At 44.3% G+C, this 24,499-nt stretch overlaps 1 protein-coding gene across 2 annotated transcripts in view; it reads left to right on the plus strand.

The window, feature by feature from the left end:
- The window catches only part of ENOX1 (ecto-NOX disulfide-thiol exchanger 1), a 2,419,302-nt gene that overhangs the window by 2,013,600 nt on the left and 381,203 nt on the right, over positions 1 to 24,499 (plus strand). For both annotated transcript variants that reach the window (XM_086935020.1, XM_086935021.1), the window contains one exon: positions 2,695 to 2,801. In XM_086935020.1, coding sequence (XP_086791146.1) covers positions 2,695 to 2,801 — 107 coding nt within the window. The remainder of the gene's footprint in view (positions 1 to 2,694; positions 2,802 to 24,499) is intronic.

Raw genomic sequence — 24,499 nt, forward strand, 5'->3', positions numbered from 1 at the left:
TGTTTGAGGAGCTCAGCTCCTCCTGTGGTGGAGATCCAGAAACTTTGGCACCTGCTCCCATTATGTCCACACATTATGGAAACATATGGAGAGTAAAACGAAGTGTGCCCTGCTTCCAACTGCAAGAAATGCACACAATTTAACAGTGCTTTGAGGATGTTTTTGTTTTTATTTGACTGTGGTTGGGGTGGGTTTGCCAGAGAACCAGAACGTGTTTGGAGAATCTTACAGTATGCTTACCCCAGACAAAAGCGTTAAGTCAAAAACAGCATTCCTCTCATAAAGACTGCGAATTCTGACAAATAGGGAAAAGGCAGAGTGTAAGTAACTGACAATAGTACATTTTGTCAGCCTGAGTCAGTGTAAGTCCCCTCACAGTGTGCACTACCTATTTTGTGCATGCCATTCTCATCAAACGATGCTGTGTTTTTTTGTGTGCAAAGAGCAATACTATTCAGAGTGGCACATATATAATGTGCACCCCTGTGCTACAATATTCACACATCATTTATCTGGTCACATCTTTTTGGAAGAATTCTCCCAGTCCACACAGACGCATGTGACAAATTTGGGCCTGATTCACCAAACTTTTTGTATAAGTAGTAAAGTAGTTGTCCTTTTCTCTGTTCCTATGTGTAAATCACACTGTAATATCCCAGCTTAGCTGTGAATTGCTAGTGTATTTCCAGGACTATGGCAAGGTTACACACAGAAACAAAAAACTTAGTAGTCACAAAACCTTTAATTAAGCATGTCTTATTCCTGGAAATTCATGAGTGAGACACATCTAAACCACTAGTAAGACACAACTATTCACAGAAAATTCGTTGTGAATGAGGTTTGGAAATTAAAATGTAATTTTAATTTTTAATCATAGGAAAATACCAATCATAGAAAAAGACTACTGAATCAGGGCCACATCATTTTATAACATGTGACCTTAGGGTAAGTTCTCAGAAAAGTATTCCTCATGATTTATAACCTTTCTGTAGCAAATGTAAAGTGTTCTCACTGTGCGAGAGTTGTCCACCACTTTATTCACATAAAAATATTGATACAAAAATATCACATCCACTATGTCGTCTACTGCTATATCATTATGGTGAGTAATTATTTTATTTTATTAACTCCATATGCACTTGACAGTATAGTGGATGATGTATTTTGTTAGTTCAATCGCATCAGTGCGATATAGTGGTGTAACATTGTCTGAGTGCTGGTTTACCTATCTGCATTCTACTATTAGTATGTTATTATTTTTATTATTGTTATTAGATATACTTGTAGGGCGCATGGCTACCCAAAAGGGGTTACCCAGTGCTACACTACCGTACACTGCGTAAACGTTTAAACCAAAAACAAAACGTTTCCGTGAAATGCTAGGCATGGGGTAATTCAAAAGGTGAGGAATCCACAGGCAGATACTGTATCCACCAGAAAAAGCATCACCGAAGGTAAGTAACTTATTCTTTGTACCTAAAAAGAAAGGTAAGTAACTTGTTCTTTGTACCTAAAAAGAAAGAGGCTCGGCCACCTTACCGAGATTACCTGATTCGAGGGATTATCACAGAGTCCAGGTTACTGGACCGCAAAGCCTGGTTGAGTACAGTTGGTGATGCCAGAGAATTAAGATAGCTGTTCAATTAGCTAATAGCTTGTGAAGACACACATAACTTCTTGCATGCAAGTGATTCACTAACCTTCCTCTGCTATCAACTTTTGTAGCTGTATATCTATGCACATGTGATCTTGTGTTTGATGTAATCAGGGATGTCATTCAATATGTCATATTAATGAATATGCCACCATCAGTGATGTCTTATAGGGTGTCATCACCGGTGCATATTTTGTGATGAAGCATACATATGGCAGTAACTCTCACTGGACAGTAATGTGAAGGGGGCATGGTTTGATATTTCGAAGTGGATTAAATGTAAAGATCTTGGGCGACATTATTTGTATCAGTGATGCAAAGGGCTGCAAGAGGGTCAGATCTGTAGATGCTGGTAAGGTAGCTCAAGGTGGTGGGAAGCTTATGTACATCCTACAGATACCGGTGTGCAAGCCGAAGTCCCAGTTCGTTAGGTGTGACACACCCTTTCATGCTTCCAACGCTGATAAATTGAAATCCATGTTACTTACAGAACTGAGAATTCACAAAATATGTAGTAGTAAGCAGAATCGAAATATATAAGTCAATATCGTTACATCCTTAGACCACAGCCACGCCCAATAGTGTGCATTTCCTTGAGCAAGCACATTTACGGTATTGGTAAAAGCGAGAACTAGATGTACATTGATTTCTAAAGAGACACATCTTATATCCATGAAAGCTAGCTACATGCAAGTACTGTTTGCTTTGAGAGCATGACAAGATGTGTGTATAGTGACTAGACTGCTGTCACCCACATATGTATACATCACAATGCTTGGGATGTATAAAACTATATGCATGTCTATGTTTTGTGTGCATGCTTTAAAATACTAGTTAGACTAAAATTGTGGACAAGGGCTTGATGAAACCTCTCCAGTCTGAAAACATGTAAGTACACAAGACATGAGTGGCTGTATGCATTTTGGTGGTGCTGGTTGTGTGGTGACGTCACCCATAGTTACCTCGTGCCTTTGATCTGTTTCTCTGTAGCGACCACAACATAAATTGCTTGTTTTGTTTGACTTCCTTGTGCCCCAAAGTTGAGCAGATTGTGGCCGTTTTCAACGCTTCCTCCAGACAAAAAGCTTGGGACCATTTCTCGAAAGCTCAGCGCAAGAACATAGACATCTGGCGGAAGCACTGCGAGGTGGGTGATCTTCATTTTTGCCATTTCTCTCCAAAACTGAGTCTCAGTGTAGCGCTGATGTTCCCAGAGCTGCAGGTTTGGAATTCACTCAGACACTGAAGCAGGAAAACCTTTGAGATTGTTTTGTTTGACACACTGAGCTGGATAACAATATGTGTCGCCGAATGGAAGGCCCAGTGAGCGCAGAGAATGCAGCGGCGCAGGGCTGTCATTTGAAGATGTTGCCAGTGCTTAATTTGTAAAAAAAAAAAGTGCCAGGGCTCTCATCAGGAGACCACTGCAGCTTGCAACGCACACAACCCCTGCTTTTCTGCCAATGATAGTAATAGCACAACAAATAACCATCACTCTCCTACAAGCGTGACAATTCGGATTATTTCAGGCCTCCAAACTATAAAAATGGCTTGGGCAACAGATAATGTTATTTTAATTGATAATATAGTAATAATTTACTGCTCTGGTTACCTCTAAATTAGCCAGACAGTGCCACCTTGTGGAAGAATGTCTGGCAAGCTCTGGTGCTGACAATTAAGTGCCGGCACCGAGCACTGGAATGCACCGCTTCAAATTAAGCACTGGATGTTGCATGCCTTTCTGTCTCCACCACTAGATGGTGAATGCAAAATTAATACATTTATTCATTATGCAGATGACTGTTTTAGGCACAGGACCATTTTTTTGTTTTAGAAGTCCCAGCTCATCACAGCAGAACAATTCCATATATTTTCATGAAACTACCTAAAGAAAAGGCACTAAACAGTCAAGGCCATTTACGGCCATAAACGTACACGTGTGGCCTACAATGGCTGCATGTACTCCTGACAAGTATTCACAAAATGGTACCTGTCAGATGTAAATGGTTTCAGTATAGTTTAAATGTGTGAGACAACTGCATAACGTTATGCAATGGTAAACAACACACTAGGGGTGGAGAATGGACGTTCAAAGTGTTGCATGTCAGACTCATAGGTTTGTTGGTATTCACAAATTCCTCTCTGACCCCTTCCAACCCTTGAAAAGGTAAGAGATTTAATACAGAAAAGAGCTGAAGTAACAATCTTTCTCCTCAGAGTTTGAGAGGGTGTAGGGAAAGGGGTTTTTCTATGGGGAACAATGTTTCCCCCTGCAGATTAAAAAAAATCTGCATTTGCACATTGTGCTGCATTTCCTCAATGTAGAGTTATACCCTGCATATAACTCCACATTTGGCAAAAAAGCAATGTCATATGACATTGACTTTAGCGGGAAAACGGACATTTAATATACTCCTGATAATGTGTGGTAATTCCCAAATAGCATACTTTACACCTGATTATAGGAGCATGACTACAGGCACAAATGTATACATGTTCTGTGTAAATCTGGCCTAATTTGAGGTCTTGATTCAAAAAACTGATTTGAGGTCTTGATTTAAAAAACTGATATATTGGCGTCCATGGATTCACATATATGTTTGAGGAAGATAACTTTCTTATCAGAGATGCACTCTGGGGCCCAAGAGTACTCCAATGTTTAAAATGTACTTGCACAATTTCCACCATGTGGAAAACTGTGCATGTCGAACTGTTAAACACATGAAAATTAGCCAATGCAGTGTTTTCTTTGTTTCTCCAAGGGGAAATGACATTCCTATACCCCCTCCCAATTTCGCCATTGGAAGAAACAAATTCACGTGTGTTTTTTGAGTGGGGAAGTACTTAAAATGCATATCTGAACACCCACAAATTTGCCTGGTAGTGTGTGTCACTTAGTTTTGTCAGGGGCATTTTAAGGATTTTGGGGGCCCTGGGCCAAACATATTTTGGGGGCCCTTGTTCGGAATTGCATTGAATTTATGATCCAGTTTCAATTCTTCCATGCCCTGTATGGCCAGTTCACTGCCAGCTCACAGGCACAGGCACAGACAAACATGTGTGTTTTCAATATTGTAACACAGCAGCAGCTCACTAATATACTGCAAATAATCTCTGTTACCCCCTCCCATTTCTCATATGTGAGGTACTATTTTGATCTAAAATAAACTTTTTTATGGACGTTGCACAAAACAATAGCACAGCATTTGTCTGAAAAATGTCTGCAATAGACTCTCACACATTACCCACATTAAAAATAAATTAAATAAAAACGCTATTCACAGCAATCGGTTTAAGAATTATTCAAGATCAACAGGGTAAGACTCTCCCAGGGGGCCCCCTGAAAGGCTGGGGCCCTGGGGCAGAGCCCACTTTGCCCATGCCTTAAAAATTATCTGACTCCGGGGTGCAGGGATCATCAGTGGGGCACCATGGGTGCCCCCTCAGCCACCAACCATAGGCTGTGCACCTATGGGGGGCCCCCAAAGTTGAGTTCAAACAGCATGTCTGTGTCAGAAAGGCTGGCACAGAGAGGCTACCGAAACCCAACATCGTTATCCCTAGGGCGGAAAGAGCCGACCTTGAGATTACTTGCCGCATTCCGACTGGCGGACGAGCTCTCCAAGCCCATCAGAAGCCAGTCGAAATGACCATTTGGATTCCTTTCCGACCGCCTCCATCGTAATAAGGGGTCAGAAAGGAATCAGACCAGCATATTATGGCCTTTTCCAACGTCTTCGTAATCGGCCCCTTAGTGTGTGTTGCATGCAGTGGCGTAGGAAGGGGGGGTACAGTGGGTGCGCTCCCCCGGGTGTCATCACTGAGAGGGGTGACAAAATAGCAAAAATATGTGTTTTAAACACATATTTGTGCCATTTTGTCAGGCCAGGGGTGACAAGAAATGTTCTGCACCGGAAACCACCTGACCATGCTATGCCACTGGTTGCATGAAGGCTGTTAATGCTCAAGCTGAGGAAATGAAAAATCTTCATTCTCAGGGGTCTTACTAATATTAATAAAGAACTTGGCACAGAAGCTGAAATATGAAAAAGACATCTTTATTAAATTTAATAAATGAGGCCACGTCACACAGAAGCCTTAGCAAATGAATGAGGTAGTCTGAGGAATACAGAGAACAGAGGCCTTTTATATGTTTTAGGGTTACAAAACTCAGCACAAAAGTAAGGGGCAGTCCTAGCTTTTGCAAGCATGCAAAAAACCCAACATTCCTTCTTACACAAGCTGGACAAACCCATAATAAAAGACCACAACCCATATCGTAAACAGGTCATAAAAAGAAGGAACAGAAACAAATGAGAGGCAGGATAAGGGGTGTGTATGTGCATACCAAACTTTACAATCTCCTGTGCTCTGATCCTTAATCTTGATCAGCTACTGGGCAAGGAACTGGTCTAACAAGGTCAGCTTCAGGCAACAGGGCCAGTTCACTCAGGTCATTGAAAAGTCAGCTAAAGTCATCGGCCTATGTGAGGGCAACCACAAGATGGCTGCCATGCACAAAATGGAACCCAAGGGTTCAGAACGAAATCTTCAAATACACAGTGAATCCATCGGTGTAACATGATGAAAACACTCATACTTGCTGAGCTCACTGTTTACGGTTCGCTGTTACCAAAATTGTAATAGAACCACAACCTTTATGACCCAGGTTCAGAATTCACGGAACCTCAAAGCAGCAGTGTTTTAACAGCATATAATTCACATAAATGATGCTATAATTTGTGGATTATTATTCCTGTTTCAGTGTAATGGCTTAAATTTAGTGAAATATGTTATGAAGTATTTCGGTCGATGGCAAGGGCTCAGTCTGAAGCCCTGCCCACCAGACAACTAGTCTTAGTTTTCGAACCATGTAAATCCCTTTGAATAATCACACCACACTGTCCAGTCCATCAGTCCACTTTACTAAATCAAGACTTGAGCTGTGTAGTTTAAAGAAAACACATGTGTACTGTACAATCAGAAGTCATTTAGTACCTGGTCATTGAAAAGAGCAGTGATTGCAGAAAGCATGTGTGTTCTCTTCACACTAAACAGATGGAGTCTTGATATGGGACGTACATATGTATGTGTGTGTTTGTGTATGTGCATATGTGCCTGTTTATGTATTAGCAGACCCTTGATATGTTTTTCTGGTCACTCAGTACTTCAACTGTTGTAATTCTAATTATGAGCAGGTAAGTTTGCATCCTCGCTTCCTGTTTTAAGACTAACATATGTACAATTTTGCTGGCTAATGCAATGTAGTTTATGGGAGCTACAGTGCAATTTGTTGCACATGTAGGAAGCTAATTTAAAAGGTAAGCCTTACTTCTAAAATTAATTTCTGTGATATATGAGCCCATTAAGTCCCTCTAGATACTCTGATTGACTGTGATATTATTCAGCTGTATAGCTATTATGTTTCTTTTAATGAACGCTGAATAACACGTCAGACCGTAGAGTCTACTGCTTATATATGTTTGAGAGGGAATCTTTTTGTCAGCACCACTGTAGCATTGAGGAACAACCCCATAATATTTGCCTGGGAGTTGGTACCTTTTAGTGCACACATTTGAATTTGATGAATATTTTGTTGGATGTTAGAAATGTTTTTCCCTGTTCGATCAAGTGAATTTTTACCGCCACAAGTTCTACTCCACTCCTTTTCTTCTTCATGGACAAGACCCGTTTTCTTATCTTTCTGCGAATCATTGTTAATTTGTCTTCTTGTAAGAACTTTAGAAGGTATTGTGAAAGGATCATGCTCTCTGCATCATATTCCCCAATGAATGCACCCACTGTGTTATAATGCTTCAAATGTATCTCAGATGATATATCTGGTCTTTTGCCACCACAGAATGTGGGATACAGTGCCCCGCATAATACATGAGACTAAGGGCCTGATTACGAGTTTGGCTGTCCTGCAGCGTACGGTGCAAGGCGCCATCCGCTGAGGGACTGCCAAGCCCGTGGTGCGACCCCCTGCCAGATTAGGAGTCAAGTCCTGGATTGGTAGGCCGTTCTGCGGTGGTCTGACAGCAGTGGTTTATCAGGTTCATTGAAGAGCCTGACATGCAGACCACCACTCTCTGAGCATCAACTGCACCATCCTGCACAGTGTGGCATACATGCCGCAGCGTGGAGGAACTGGGGGTGCAAATACAGGGGGGCACTACATGGGCCCATCCGCATCCATCCCCTGGGCCCAGACAAGGCGTGGGCTCTATTAAGGCCCCCATAGTTGCCTCACTGCCACCCTTTTCATGGTTGGCTCGCCACCATGGAAAGAGTGGTGGTGAGGCAACTCATAATATGTCCAGCAGTGATGCAGCGGCACTGCCTGCACATTGCTGCCTCAACCCACATTACCTCCACCACTGAGGAGCCTTGATCCTGGTGGTCTCATGGCGGTCTGACCACCACAGTTGAAATACTGTGGGCAATCCTGCAGTGCAGCGGTGGTTGGACCACAACTACGGGTTTGGCAGTCCTATGGATTATTAATTCGCCCATTAGAGTCTATGAGAATGCTGTGTTGCTATCTGACCAAGGAATGCCTTGCATTGAAGTAGAAAACACCTCCAAAAACTGTTTACATGAATGTCATATAGTCTAAAAAGAAAACTGCAGAGAATGTAATTCGTTGAGTTGGTGATAGTTAGAACATGTCTGTGTTAATGGCAAGTCTCAGATCCTGCATAAAAATGACTATCCCATAGAGGATGCCGTTTCACTATATGAAAAATTTGCTTGAGAGACTTTTTTACAACGGGTAATAAATCTGAAGTCCTCTGTAACTTAAAGAAACAATGGGAGGGTGTAGTTATGTCATGAAAAATAAAGAAGTAAATTAGAGTCTAAAAAGAATGCAAGAATGTCCTTCCTCCTCTCCTGCTTTTGGGACAGGTATGTACCTTTCAGATGCATTGTGATCATCCAGTATTCCGGAAAGGTAGAATCCATGATGAGGTATATTCATGCTATTTGAAAGTCTACAGTTCCAAACGTTTAGTAGAAAAAAACAATTACCCAGAACACATGGAGAGCACAATGGACTTGCAATAGAGCAACTATGTGAGACTTCCATGACATTTCCTAAAAGAGCTGAAAGGGATTTAACAGGAGTCTTTCTTTGAAAGCACAGAGGACTTGAGAGGCCACTGCAAACACTTTCATCCTTATTGTGATCTGGTTTCCCGGAGCTGGGCCAGTTAGCTCCTAAATTTTGTCTGGGCTAGTGGAATCGTCTTGTGACTTGTGTTGCTGTGCTCAGGTGCTGTTGGAGACTCAAATGCCATAAAATCATGAACACACCCAATAGTCAAAAAGTCAAAACTGAATAGTATTAAGACACTATAGGACGCATTCCTGATGCTCTGCAGTTTTTTGGAGCTTTCCGACCTGTGGCAAAGTAAAAGTGCAATATTGTCACCAGAACATTCCCACCTTGCCCAAAAACCTAATTTATCACCTGATCGGAATGGGAGCTGTTGCATCCTGGACCTGTCCTATGAGGCACGGCTGGGGATCCTCTGACCCGTGCGCATGAAATCGGTCTCCCTAGTGCCTTCTCTTGAGCCGTTGTCCTTGTCCAGCTTTGTACTGGGCCTACTGCTTGAACCTGGCGGAGAGCTAGCTGCAGGATGCTGGCGGCTGAGCTCTCTGCTCCCCATGTTCTCTCTGGAGCCATTGACTTCACACATCAGTCTATAGAGGGCCCTGTTTTTCAACTCTGCTCATTGAAATAAGTAAGTACTGTAAATTCAGTACATAAATGTATGATGTGAGAGGGGCCCACAGGGGCTTTTTGAATGGGCTCGGACCTCATTGAAGCACCTCTATCACTCCTGCCTGCCTGTGCGTAAGCGCCAGATGAGACTGGAACTTGGTTCTCTGAGCTTTAGGCTCCTGGAAGGAGACTTGACTTGTTTGTAGCTCATCCAGACCCCACCCGTGCAAGGTCATTGTGCAGCAGGCAAATACCCCTCATGAACATTTATGGTCTGAAGACTCAGTCAGTGGCAGACAGCACTTTTCCCCATATAATTTGTTTGGGTCTGGTAACCCCTGCATAAGCAACCTACCTCTGGCTCGCATGTTTTTTTTTTTGATGGGCATAATGCCATTCAAAGGTTTCCTCTCAGAGAACTTGTCATATAATGTCACTTCCTGTGAAGTCACATGGGTCAAAGAAGGCTCCTCCCCACCGTGAGAAATGTGGAAGTTGGCACCTTTCTGTCTTTCAGCCTGTCTTAGGAAGGTTATGGTGCTGGTGGTTGCTGATGGGCATGGTTGGTGATGGGTGGGAATGGACAATCAGGAGCTTGGAGACTGGGACACACTACAAAATTCAGTGACATTCCTCAGACCTCTTGGCCCAGTGACGCAGAGGAAAAACCCTTTAAAAACTGTGGAATGCAAAACAGCTGAGCTCAGTGCACCCTAGTTCACCCCACTTTGAAACTATCACTCGCATGCATATTTTATCTGTGTCAGAGAGCCCCTGCAACTGAGTCTTGTGGGACCATTGTTAATATGAATGTAAAATACACACATTAGAAAAACACAGATAACTGAATTAAATCTTAAAATTACAATCAGCCGTTACACTGTTTTTGTGCACAACGAAATAAAACGTGTTATAAAATACATCCTGAAGAGCACTGCTTCGTCATGGTTGTCTGACCCACCGGCTATTAGAGTTTTTTTACACCTCCACAGGCTCTTGGGAAATGTAATTTATTAATGTTCATTTTTTTGCAGTATATCCGAATAAACGCTGCTTCCTTGTTCATGCCGCCTACAATTACGGCCCATTTCCTGCTACTAAAATTTATTAGCGCGCACACACGCACCACATGCTCAATGTTCAATCCAAAAAACAAATTACATTGTTTGATTTGGACGCGCGGCTGAGCAAATCTTTTTCTTCCTTCAGCTCTTATATTAGTGTCATGCAAAACATGTTTAGTGCTTGGCAGATAAGCGCGCATGTGAATGTTGCCATTGTTTATTCCAGTCATTTTTTTGATGGTTCATTTCTGTGTTAATTTGTTCGAATTCACTCCATCCCATTTCTCATCTGCGGCACAATGTGCTTCAACGTGTTCTCTGGAATCAGTCTCACTACGTGGAACTAGGAGACGTGTAATCTGCTCCTTTTCCTAGTGTTGTCGTAGAGATTGTGCATAATGTTAATGCTGTGGCTATCCATAGGACATATCATGAAAAGTTGTACTGCCTCAAAGCTCAACAGAGCGCATTTTTTTGGTCTTGCTTTTGGCAATACCTTTTGATTTGACCTAAATTGTATTTATAATATGCTTACCGAAAGCTGCTTTCAGCCAGATCTCTTCATGCATTGGTCTGTTATTGTGTCATTCACATTTTTCTACCGCCCACTAAAGCATACATCATAGACTAGTCTAAGTAACTTAGCTTTAAGATGTATGTTTGGAGCAACAATTATAGAAAGGGTGAGAGACCAATGTGTATTGAGGTGTAGCAGTGACAAAATAAGTGAGGAGCTGTGGATGAATGATAAGATTAGACGTTCATTGAATAAGTTATAACGATTACAAAGATAGTGGAACATGTGTTAAAGTCAGTAGCGGCCGGTAGTGGGAGCGCTGCGGGGCGGTGAGGCGGGGCAGGGGTGGAGCAGGTTGGGGGTAGTAAACTATGGAATACGGCCCAACGGAGGTAAGTAAACAAATAAATAAATACAACTAATTTCATTGCGCGCCCTGCATTGCCAAACGCGTTGCACGGCACAACAAAGTTCACCGCCCGCAGCACTCCCACCACAAGCCGCTACTGGTTAAAATGTTTGAATGAACTGAGAGAAAATGGAATGGAACGGAAAATATTGAGAAAGAAACACGATGTGTGGTTAAATCGAAGCAAGACATATATGAAAATTAAGGTACATGTTTGAGAGAATGTCTCAGATTTGGGAATATTGGAGACAAATCAAATGCAAAAGAGTGCCCTGCTATGTGAGTAATGTGTATGGGGATGTGAGAAACAAGGATATTATCAAATTATGTGAGAAGTGGGATTAAAAAAGATAAATGCAAAGAGGTAAAATACATTAGTGAAGATATTGTCATACAGGTTGAAAAGATGAAAGGTGAAGGAGGTCACCTGAGAGATATGAGAGTGGAGCCTTCTGCACCTTACCTCATTGTGTTGATGGACTAATACTGACTGTAGATTGCAAGTAAATCAGAAAATAAGGTTTGACTTGAGTAGAGGTGTGAAAGTTACAAAAGTTAAGTACATTACTAATGTTAAGGTTGGTGATAGCAAAGTCAAGGCTCTGTCAGGTTGTGAAAGTCAGTCTAAGTTCCCAAGACTGTTGAAAGTTGTTAAATGATTAAAATAAGCGCTGAAGTTTGTTGTAAATATTTTTGTCCACCCTAAGCGTGGAAGGGTATTCTCAGATGTGAGACCCTTGCTCATTGCACCATCAGGATTCAAGCAAACCGGGCCGAAGACGGCTGTAATGCCAGAAACCGGTCCCCGGGAGCTTGTTTCCTTCCCAGTGTAAGAATTGGCTTTTGTAGTTTGGTTTGCCCTGTTCCCATCATGCACTGGGACAGGAACAGACTAATTTGCATACAGCCAGGTTCTGAAACTGGGATGGTGCAGTGAGCTAAAAAACGGTGTTGGATCTAGCCCTGATCTCTTGACTGGGTGAGAGCTTTCTGCTTAATTCATAGACTCTGTCCCTCACCACCCCTTGTTGTAAATATTTTTGTCCACCCTAAGCGTGGAAGGGTATTCTCAGATGTGAGACCCTTGCTCATTGCACCATCAGGATTCAAGCAAACCGGGCCGAAGACGGCTGTAATGCCAGAAACCGGTCCCCGGGAGCTTGTTTCCTTCCCAGTGTAAGAATTGGCTTTTGTAGTTTGGTTTGCCCTGTTCCCATCATGCACTGGGACAGGAACAGACTAATTTGCATACAGCCAGGTTCTGAAACTGGGATGGTGCAGTGAGCTAAAAAACGGTGTTGGATCTAGCCCTGATCTCTTGACTGGGTGAGAGCTTTCTGCTTAATTCAGAGACTCTGTCCCTCACCACCCCTTGTTGTAAATATTTTTGTCCACCCTAAGCGTGGAAGGGTATTCTCAGATGTGAGACCCTTGCTCATTGCACCATCAGGATTCAAGCAAACCGGGCCGAAGACGGCTGTAATGCCAGAAACCGGTCCCCGGGAGCTTGTTTCCTTCCCAGTGTAAGAATTGGCTTTTGTAGTTTGGTTTGCCCTGTTCCCATCATGCACTGGGACAGGAACAGACTAATTTGCATACAGCCAGGTTCTGAAACTGGGATGGTGCAGTGAGCTAAAAAACGGTGTTGGATCTAGCCCTGATCTCTTGACTGGGTGAGAGCTTTCTGCTTAATTCAGAGACTCTGTCCCTCACCACCCCTTGTTGTAAATATTTTTGTCCACCCTAAGCGTGGAAGGGTATTCTCAGATGTGAGACCCTTGCTCATTGCACCATCAGGATTCAAGCAAACCGGGCCGAAGACGGCTGTAATGCCAGAAACCGGTCCCCGGGAGCTTGTTTCCTTCCCAGTGTAAGAATTGGCTTTTGTAGTTTGGTTTGCCCTGTTCCCATCATGCACTGGGACAGGAACAGACTAATTTGCATACAGCCAGGTTCTGAAACTGGGATGGTGCAGTGAGCTAAAAAACGGTGTTGGATCTAGCCCTGATCTCTTGACTGGGTGAGAGCTTTCTGCTTAATTCAGAGACTCTGTCCCTCACCACCCCTTGTTGTAAATATTTTTGTCCACCCTAAGCGTGGAAGGGTATTCTCAGATGTGAGACCCTTGCTCATTGCACCATCAGGATTCAAGCAAACCGGGCCGAAGACGGCTGTAATGCCAGAAACCGGTCCCCGGGAGCTTGTTTCCTTCCCAGTGAAAGAATTGGCTTTTGTAGTTTGGTTTGCCCTGTTCCCATCATGCACTGGGACAGGAACAGACTAATTTGCATACAGCCAGGTTCTGAAACTGGGATGGTGCAGTGAGCTAAAAAACGGTGTTGGATCTAGCCCTGATCTCTTGACTGGGTGAGAGCTTTCTGCTTAATTCAGAGACTCTGTCCCTCACCACCCCTTGTTCTAAATATTTTTGTCCACCCTAAGCGTGGAAGGGTATTCTCAGATGTGAGACCCTTGCTCATTGCACCATCAGGATTCAAGCAAACCGGGCCGAAGACGGCTGTAATGCCAGAAACCGGTCCCCGGGAGCTTGTTTCCTTCCCAGTGTAAGAATTGGCTTTTGTAGTTTGGTTTGCCCTGTTCCCATCATGCACTGGGACAGGAACAGACTAATTTGCATACAGCCAGGTTCTGAAACTGGGATGGTGCAGTGAGCTAAAAAACGGTGTTGGATCTAGCCCTGATCTCTTGACTGGGTGAGAGTTTTCTGCTTAATTCAGAGACTCTGTCCCTCACCACCCCTTGTTGTAAATATTTTTGTCCACCCTAAGCGTGGAAGGGTATTTTCAGATGTGAGACCCTTGCTCATTGCACCATCAGGATTCAAGCAAACCGGGCCGAAGACGGCTGTAATGCCAGAAACCGGTCCCCGGGAGCTTGTTTCCTTCCCAGTGTAAGAATTGGCTTTTGTAGTTTGGTTTGCCCTGTTCCCATCATGCACTGGGACAGGAACAGACTAATTTGCATACAGCCAGGTTCTGAAACTGGGATGGTGCAGTGAGCTAAAAAACGGTGTTGGATCTAGCCCTGATCTCTTGACTGGGTGAGAGCTTTCTGCTTAATTCAGAGACTCTGTCCCTCACCACCCCTTGTTGTAAATAATATATGAAGTTTGAGGATGGCAGAATTTTGAATAAAAGCACAGTGGTGGTTGTCAGTTTTCCATGATGAGTGAAGGGGTGTATGGAGATGATGAAGGTGGAATTGTGAAAGAAAGTAAGAATGAGAGTTCTAACAAAAGAAATGCTGTACAAAATAAACAATATAGGATAAGTGGTAAAATGGTAAGGAAAGCATGTTATCTTCAAGACTTTGTTACATAATAATATTGCTATATTGTAAAAGTCATTGTTTGGAAATAATTTAATTTGCTGATTGTCTTATTATATCTTCATTCGTCATTGTTTGAAAAAGGTATGTTACATTGTCTCTCTTGAGTGTTTTTACTTCTCCCGAACTGTATGTGAAGGGAGAAGGTGGTGTAGCTGGTAAATTATGTGATCCAGATAGAACCAATATGGCTCCTTGGAATATGGATTGTTCGGTATGACATTTTAACGAATGTTAAAGTTTGAAGCCTGGGGAGGCAGTTGAGCTGGGATGGTTGCAAAGTCGTTAAATAAAGAAGTTACTCTGACCTCTTTAAGAGTTCAAAACCTTCTTTTGTCACATGGCACACTTGGTCTGAAGAAATATCGTGTCCATATTAATTAACTGCAAAAAATCACTAGATGGGGTCAGCAAGCTTGTGCATGGGTCTGGTATATGATGTATTGTCACAATACTATGTTAAGTTTTGATTTCTGGAATGTTTTAGTTTAGTGAAACTTGATTTAACTTGTCAACCAAATAGCTTGTATTTATGGCATTCATGTGCTGTGCTATGTTGTCCATGCTTTTGACTTTTTGTGAAATCAATAAAAACCAGTATAGTTAGAATAAATATTATTCTGTATTGGATAGGGGATCTGAGTCTCCTTTTAAGCTTCAAAGAACATGGCCTAGGTGGCTTTATTGCTAGGTCGAACTTCAACCGGGTCAGCTGTCAGTGTATGAGAGGGTGAGGGAGTGTGGACATGTTGGTGATGTTAATTGACAGAGAATAAATATTCTTTTTTGAGGAACAAAGGTCCTTAACACATAAACAATTGCAGAAATTTAATATATATAGAAATATAATGATATCTATGCTTGGATTGTCCAACTGGACATCATATTGTAATGAAAAAGTATAAGAAAACATACAAGTGGGGAAATGTGTATCATAAAAATGTAAAAGGCTCAGGCAATACATGGAGGTCTGGCCAGAAAGAATGATACCATTTTGGGCCAACATCAGATATGTAAGAGCACTCTCAGTACACATTGATATAAGATATAAATTTGATTTCAGATTGCGTACAGTCAATGATGTTTCGATCCATTTAACTAGATGCAATTGAGTGCCTGAGGCATTTGCCTGTCAATCAAGGTACTGGGACTCAGTGACGAGTCAAAGTGAGTAGCTCTCCTGGTCAGTCGTTCCTTCTGAGGGAAAGTGGGTGATAAGTTGGCCGAGATTAAGAGCAGGCTATTGTCAAACAAGGTGAGTGTAGGGGGTCAGACTTTCATTGTGGGTTCTCTGTATGCTCCTAATGTTGGCCAAGAGCTCTTCCTCAAGTGGGCGATGGCGGATGTCATGTCCTCACAAGATAAGAAGGTGCTGATGGGGAGGGACCTTCACCTTGTGTTTCACAGCAATCTAGACAGGTCAGCACCCAGGTATGGAGGAACTGGGGCCCTTTCACAGGGGGGAGTACAATGGATAAAGGAGATGGGACTAAGGGACTTCTGAAGAGAACATCACCCCTAGATTCGGAACTTTTTATTCCCATTCACACAAGACCTATGCCTGCCTCTATCACTTTCTGGGGATTAGGGAGCTTCAGACCTTCCTCACAGCAACAGAGATAGAACTAAGCATGGGCGGATTTCGCGGATTCACGATCCGCAAATTTGCGTATTTGCGTATTCGCGGATCCGCAAAATCCGCTAATTTGCGGATTCGCAGATTTTTTAAATGGGGGGGTCTTCTGTGCGAGTTCAAGTGCCTCTTGTGTGTATAAATGGTCAGAGACCGATCAGAGCAGCAGATGAAGAGAAAGAAGCTCCTGGTCACAGGAACAGCACAAGGATTGCGCTCGTGAAAGTCAAGGATACAAAGGCCTCTATCCAGCATCACAGCTGATTTTCGACGGTAGATTCGACGGTAGGTGCTCGAGCACCTGCTTTATTTTATCTATCAGTGCTTCCTGTTGAAGCTAACTTAGTAACTATTTTAGGATGGCGCTGGCATCTTGCCGGCGCCATCCTAAAATAGTTACAACAACTTCAAGCTTGAAGGCTTGAACTTTTGCCCCCCGGATCCGCCGCTCGCGGATTTTCGGATTTTTGGTAAATTCGCCGGAGTTCGCGGATTGCGGATTTACCGAAAATCTGCGAAATCCGCGAGCGGAACGGATTTTGCGCTCACACCTAGATAGAACCCCGCTCCCTTTCTGATCACGCAGCAGTTTCTCTCACACTAGCTTCCCAACCACAGAGTGTACACCCGAGGGTGGAGATTAAGGGAAACCCTTCTTCAGAGACCAGAAGTGTTCTGGGAGACTCTCAATGCAGTCATCCGGGGGGGATAATCACGATATCTACGGCGGATAAAAAGGAGCACTTGAGCCAGCAGGTGCAGGAACTATAGCATATACATAAACGCACTAGTGCCTCGTGGGTTTGGGACAGCTGGAGGCAGCAAGAGCTTAGTTGGCTGGGCTCAACCTGGGCAAGACTGAGTATGTGCTGCTTAGGCTTTGACATTCTTCCTCTTTAGAGGGGAATAAACACGTGCATCTGCTGAACAATCGCCTGCAAGTACAAACACGAACAACTGGTGTACATTGAGTACAGAATTGCACAGAGATCGTGGGGGTTATTCCCATTGCCTCTACCCTTTGCAACTTTTATGAGGAACTCTACTCAAAACGAACATTCCCTCACAATGGCCCAGTCCTCTGTCTTAGGGATGCATACACCCCGTGTCTGACAGCAGACAAGCCGACTCATTTGACTGCCCAATCCGAATAGAGGAGGTGATCTCTGCCATTGCAAAGCAGAAACTCCTTAATTCACTGGGACTGGATGGCTTTCTGGCCCTGTTTTATAAGACCTTCTGTATGTAACTGGCCCCGAATCTGACTCTGCTCTTTAATGTGATCACTGGACATGATACAGTCACACCCTCCATGATGGAAGCCTCTGTCGTCGTCATTTCCAAACCTGGGAAAGATCCGAAACATTGTGTGTCCTACCAGGCAATATCCCTCCTCAATGAAGTTATTACATTATTTACCAGTGTTTTAGCAATGTGCCTCAACCCACATATGCTGGGGCTCATTGACCCTGATCAAGCGGGATTTGTCCCACGTAGACAATGTAGTGATAATAGCAAGCGGATTGGGCACCTGCTTGACAAGCCCAAATGCTCAAAGCAAGAAATCATGCTGCTGGCCTTAGGCACCGTAAAGGCGTTTGACCGGATGCACTGGCCATATCTGGTGGCGACACTTGCCCCCGTACCGCACTCGGATTCTCAGCAATTAAGGCCAACCCCGAGAAACAGTACGAATGAGCGGTCAGAATTCAGCCCTATTTCTCATCTGCAGGGGGACAAGGCCGTTGTGTCCACTTTCACCCCTATTCTTTGCTCTCTACATGGAGCTCTTTGCCCAAATGGTATGTGACAATCCGCACATCACTGGAGTTAACTTTGCCGGGAATGTAACAGCATTGAAGATGACTGCTCTCCTGAAGATTCTTTTCCAGGCGCTCCAGATTAACTTTCTGTGGCCATGATTCAGTCTCTGCAGGGGGAGATGCACCTCTTTATATGGGCAAAATGATGACCTCGCATGAGCCGAGACTTGAGCTACCGACCTCCAGTAGAGGGGGGCAGGGAATCCGCAATCTTATGCAATATTACCAGGTGGCACAACTCTGTTATATCGTGGAATGGTCCTAGGTGGATTCTGGGAAGCATTGGCTATGGCATTGGCATTGTTCGAGCAGTCGCAAGATCTTCAGTATGGACTTCCTGTCTCGCCTGCAGAGAGCATGAAGCCTTTATTCCTTCCTAGTCACTAAAGCTGTCTTGAACAAGTGGGACCACATAGAGTCTCACAAAGGCCTATCGTTGTTCCCTTCCCCACTGTCAACAGTGGTAGGAAATACAGACTACACTTGGGCTTTACCAGGCTGGATTCCAGCACTGGCAGAGTGCTGGATGCCGATCTGTCATCCACTTCTTTGATGAGGAGAGCCCTCTTTCCTTTGATAACCTCTGAGCAGACTAGAAGGTCCTGGAGTCAGAGACTATGCAATATCTGCAGGTTTGACACTGAATAATGCATCCCACTGTGTGCCCAGAAGCACAACAACTTCTTACTACATTCAAGAAATGGTTAATCATGAAAACTACTGACAAACGCGTTAGAACCGAATTATACATTATACTGCTTCTCCAGCGTCTAAGACCCAAGGGCAGAAATGCTCGGCACAAGAACTGGGGAGGCAATTGACGGTCAAAGAGTGGGAGGAGGTATATTACAGAGCACTCCACACAGCACTGAACACGGCTAGCACTGAGACAGCTACAAAAATAGTAATGTTCTTGTATCTTACACCGGTGCAACTGCACAAGAGCAACCCTACATGTAGCTGTGACTGTTGGAGACACTTCAGGTCCCCGGGACAATGGTTCATTTGCTTTGGGAATGTCCTAAACACCAGCAATACTGGGACCGGATACTGAAAGATATAGACACCTATGTGGACACTCAACTGCCTCGATTCCCTGCATACATTGTTTTAGGTCTCACTAACTCACTCACTGTCCCACTTAAATCATGACTGGGGCAGCACATAGGCCTAGCGCTGGGAGCAGCCTTCCAGATGATCCTTACTCATTGTGGCACAGAAAAACACTGATACACCTTGGCTGGCTCCCCCTTATGACATGTGTTGGGAATGGGGAACTCTACCTGGTCCTCACTACTCAGGGGGACTCCTGCAGGGAACTGTGGGGCCCTGACAAAGCTCTCCTCTCAGAGGAGTTAAGAGAATTGACCTGCCCCAAATATCTTCACCTGCTGCGCTTGACAGATGTTGGTGATACCCAGAGTAAACCCATGGACACTGCTAAGTGCCTCACATTCTAGACCATAGGTACTCACAAACCTTCTCTCGGGGGCCAAATTTACAGTGTGGTTTGTGTCCGAGGGCCGCACCGGTGGGGGCGGGGTCAGTGGGGAAGGGGCGGGGCTAGAGCAACAAAAAAACTGTGACCATAAGGTTGATTATAGGTCCCTGAAGCGGACGCCTTCGTCCACTGAGCCACCAGACCCGGCATAGACACACATCTCTCTCCCTCTCCCTCTCTCTCCCTCTCTCTCCCTCTCTCCTCCTCTCTCCCCCTCTCTCTCCCTCTCTCCCTCTCTCTCCCTCTCTCTCCCCCTCCCTCTCGCCCTCCCTCTCCCTCCCTCTCCCTTTCCCTCGCCCTCTCCCTCCCTCTGTCTCTCTGTCTCCCTCTGACTCTCTGTCTCCCTCTGACTCTCTCTCTCTCCATCTCTCGCCATCTCTCCATCTCTCCCTCTGTCTCACTCACTCTGACTCTCTCACTCCCTCTCTTCCTCTGTCTCACTCACTCTCTCTGTCTCCCTCCCTCTCTCTCCCTCTCACTCTCTCCCTCCCTCTCCCTCCCCCTCTCCCTTTCCCTCTCCCTCTCTCTGTCTCCCTCTGACTCTCTCTCCATCTCTCCCTCTGTCTCACTCACTCTGACTCTCTCACTCCCTCCCTCCCTCTGTCTCCCTCCGTCTGCCTCCCTTTCCCTCCCTCCCTCGCTTTCCATCCCTCCCTTGCTACCTTTTCCTCCCTCGCTCTCCCTCACTTTCCCTCCCTCCCACTCCATCCCTTCCCTCTCCCTCGCTCTCCCTCACTCTCCATCCCTTCCCCTCCCTCTCCCTCGCTCTCCCTCACTCTCCTTCCCTTTCCCTCCCTTTCCCTCCCTCTCTTTCCCTCTCCCTCTCTTTCCCTCCGTCTAGCTCTCCCTCCCTCTGTCTCCCTCTCCCTCCCTTTTCCTCCCTCTGTCTCCCTCCCTCTGTCTGCCTTCCTGTCTGAAAGGTCCGCGGGCCGCCAGAGAAGGCTTGCCGGGCCGCCAGCGGCCCGCGGGCCGTACTATGAGTACCCCTGTTCTAGACATTTCTGATGTGAGTCCCCCCAGGGAGAGGGGAGTGGGGTTGCGTTTGACTTCAGTTGTCTATGTTTTCTTGAATATTTTGGGGCGCTGCGATGCTCACTGTTGCTTCCTTGTTTGTTTTTGATCTCATGCGATAACTCTAATAACAAGATTTGAACTATAATAGTTTCTTTGCCTCTGCACCTTAATGTATTATAAGTCACAGGTACAGAGGCAAAGTATTCCCTCATGTGAAAGGGACCACATGCCCATTCAAATTCGGAAAGGTCCCCTTTGGCACAATCTGTATTACAGAAGGAGCTGCATCCCTTCCTGTAATACCAAAGGGGATTCTTAAATACCGAATCATACCGATTCGGTATTTAAGAACTGACAACCGGGATGTAGGTAATTTTACTGATTTAATTACCGAATCGGTATGATTCGGTAATTACCGAATCGGTATTTACCGATTCGGTAAATGCCATTCATTCCTATGGGCCTGGAGGCCCATAGGAATGAATGTCAATTACCGAATCGGTAAATACTGAAACGGTAATTGGGGGAAATATAGAAGGGTGGCAGGGTGTCACTTTGACACCCTGTTGCACCCCTCAATTGTGCATGGGTGCACATGTTGCAGACATACATGCCCTTAGGGCATGTTTTAAAAGCCAGAATTTTTTTTTTAAAGGGTTTTCATTATTTACCACCAACTTCTAGTCTGTATTTTAACATGCCCCTACATCCCAAACTCCAAATACTGGTCGCTAACGGCCGAAATCGGCTGTTACCGACCGGTATTTGCCTTCTTACATCTGGCCCTAAGTGTTCTAGCATGCTTATTACACTCCTGGTGCAGCTTTCTGTGATACAGACCCAGATTACCTGTTAACTGCACATCATGTTCGGAATTGTCCATTAGTTGTATTTTTTCTTTTAGGATTGTAAGAAAAAGGAATGCCGGGATAGACACCAGGGATCGTATTGTGTATAGGACACAATGATACGGTCTGCGGCACACCTTTAACTGCATGCACCAAGCAGAGACCAGTTAGTGTGACCTATTACAGATAATGTTCTGCACCCAATGCATCAGCAAACTCATGTTACGGTTCAAGCAGCACATGATTTAAAGACAGACAGGCTTTCTGAAGAAGGTGCAATCTGCCTGTATTACAAGTGGGGGCAAAGATCCCCCTGCAGGTGAATAAAGCTAGTGACAACTCCCACTTGCAGGGGCATCCCTGGAGGTGTCCCTGGAACCCTTTTTCCCCCTGTTAGGGGTCAGCCTTCGGGGTGGCACACTGTGTATGACATTTTACTGGCACACAATCACTGCACCACCTAACTCCTCTTTTGCCTCTCCGCCCACTTCTGTAATACAGGGCAGGCGCCGAGGGAAAGTTTTCCTTTATTTGCATTGGGCCACACCCACATGCAAATGAGGTACTGTCCCCTTGAAAACACACTGGTAGTACATGTGAACTTGTGCGAACTGAATTGAGGAAGGGGCTGTGCACACATGTCCATTGCACCCCTGGGGAACTTTGTATGATATGGCCTGAATCACTGCAACACACAATCAAATCTTCAGCAATACCTGTCTCTGGATGGTTCCATTACCCAGAGAAATGAGCTTGTTGAGTATGGTCGAAGAGTTCATGGAGAAGCATGGCAGGTCAAGTATGTCACCTCCTTTCCTTTAGCACTTTTGAATCACATGAGTATGTGATTACTTGTTTGGTCATCCCTACATAAGGTGTTGCCTTTTCAAGTTCTGATTCAACCTTGTATCAACAGGGATGTTTGGAAGCAGAAATGGAATATATTTCTGAAAACAGTTGAGGAGGAATGGTTATAGCCCATTCCAGCAACAATGAAGTGAGCTGCAATTTTGAACATTCCTTGCATTTGATAATTTGCGGAATTGATTGAGCATGGCTGATATGCATAAGTGTGAGTGAGCAGTCTGGACCTCTAAATTGCTACAATATATTTCCTCTATGTAACCTGTGGAGGTACATTGTTCTAGGCAGAGAATGAACCCTTGAACTTTATAATTCAAGCAACCACTAGCAAAGGCAGTAGGTCTGATTTGCATTTTAAGGGCGGACTAAAATATTTGAAATAAATGCCTGCAGTGAAAAAACAAAACAGAAAAGTTTCCTTTCTGTATACAATCCATCTATGAGCTAAGTAACTTAATGTATCCTAATTCAGTGTATTTATGAGATGTAAAATAGCTCCTCTTGCATTGCAATGCAAGCACCCCATAACAGGCTAAGCACCAAAGAGCCAATAGCATGAGGGGAGAGATAACATTTTTTTGTGGGCGGAGCCAAAGGCTACTTCGCCTACATTTTAAACAATTCTTAACAATAGAACTTGAAGACAGTTGCACTGTCAAAAAGGACCTTAACTTCATCTGTGTAAAAGCATCACAAGGGACCTTGCCAGAATACATTAATTTTCTTGTGAGAGCAATTGTTGCAAATTAGAAGGAGAGGCAGTAAGGGGTGTCTAATCATCTACGATTGCAGTGCATATTTTGCAAGTCTCTCAGGGTCAGACATTCTGAGACCGCAAAAATACACAATGATACTACAACAGAGATTGAGCTCTTAAATATTTCACAGAGTTGTATAATATTATATCCCAAAACGTAGTGTGACATTGTGTACAATGAGGCCTCACAATGAAAGTGTATTGTTTGAACCTTTTGTTTACTGCAACTTCTCAAGTGTTTTGTTACCTTTTATTTATTTGAGAATTATATATAGCTCTAACATGCTGTTTATTAATTGTTTAATCGACCTTTTAGGCTGTTTGAGTAAACAGAGGCAACAGCATCAATAAGTATGTTCAACTAAATTGTTACATTTCTAGACTGTCTATGTTTTCTTTCCTTACTGCCCCATAATTTTACATGTATTTTATGTCACACTGCCGTTACTTATTTTATTATGTTACCTTACTAGCTCTTGCACACATCTGCTACTGATGTGATCACATTATTTGGAGGGTATCTTGGCAAAGAAGGTTTCAGAAAAATACAAGGAAGCATATAAATGAAAAGTAACAACTGCCGTCAGGATTACAGAAGTCCTTGAACTATGACTTGCCTTGATAAAGATATTTCATGGAAATACTGGAAAGGCATAGATAATTAGAGAATAATTTTTAAACGTGAAGTGGAATGTGATGAGTTTTTATTACCATTGCAAGCACCATGTTGATTGATGAGACATATCAGGGTCTGCTTGCTGTGTCAGGCATGGATTGTTAAGTTGGACAGGTTTGTGTTGCCCAACCAAGGATGGATACATGGAGGAAAGGTTGGCTGAATGTGCAGGGTGTGCACAAGCAGCAACACAAAGTGATCCCTATGGTGCCAAATCGAGATATCAAAGCTTTGGTGTCCACCTATTAAGCACTTGTGTACTAGGGCGCTCATTATGATGGCGGGCGGACATCAGTCCGCCCACCATCATAACGGTGATAGGACCGCCCACCAGACGTGCGTCGGTCCCACCAGTGCAATCAGGATCCTCCCGCCATACTGGCGAGTGCATCCTGGCCTTTTGCCATTGAGGACCGTGCTGCTGGCTGCTGCACCGTCCGCAATGGTAAAAGAGCATGCACAGCATTTCCCTGCACCACGTGGCAGGCACCACGCGGTGCCTGCCACTTGGTGCATGAAACTGCAGTGGGTACCATGGGTACCCCCCCAGTGCACCCCCACCCACTCCCCCCACAGAGGGGGCCCGCAATGGGCCTCCAAAGCAAATCCCCACCAGTATTTCCATGGCCGCCATGGAAAGGCCTGTCTATTCCCACATC

This window comes from Lissotriton vulgaris, chromosome 8 (genome assembly GCF_964263255.1).
Source record: "Lissotriton vulgaris chromosome 8, aLisVul1.2, whole genome shotgun sequence".
Lineage (NCBI taxonomy): Eukaryota > Metazoa > Chordata > Amphibia > Caudata > Salamandridae > Lissotriton > Lissotriton vulgaris.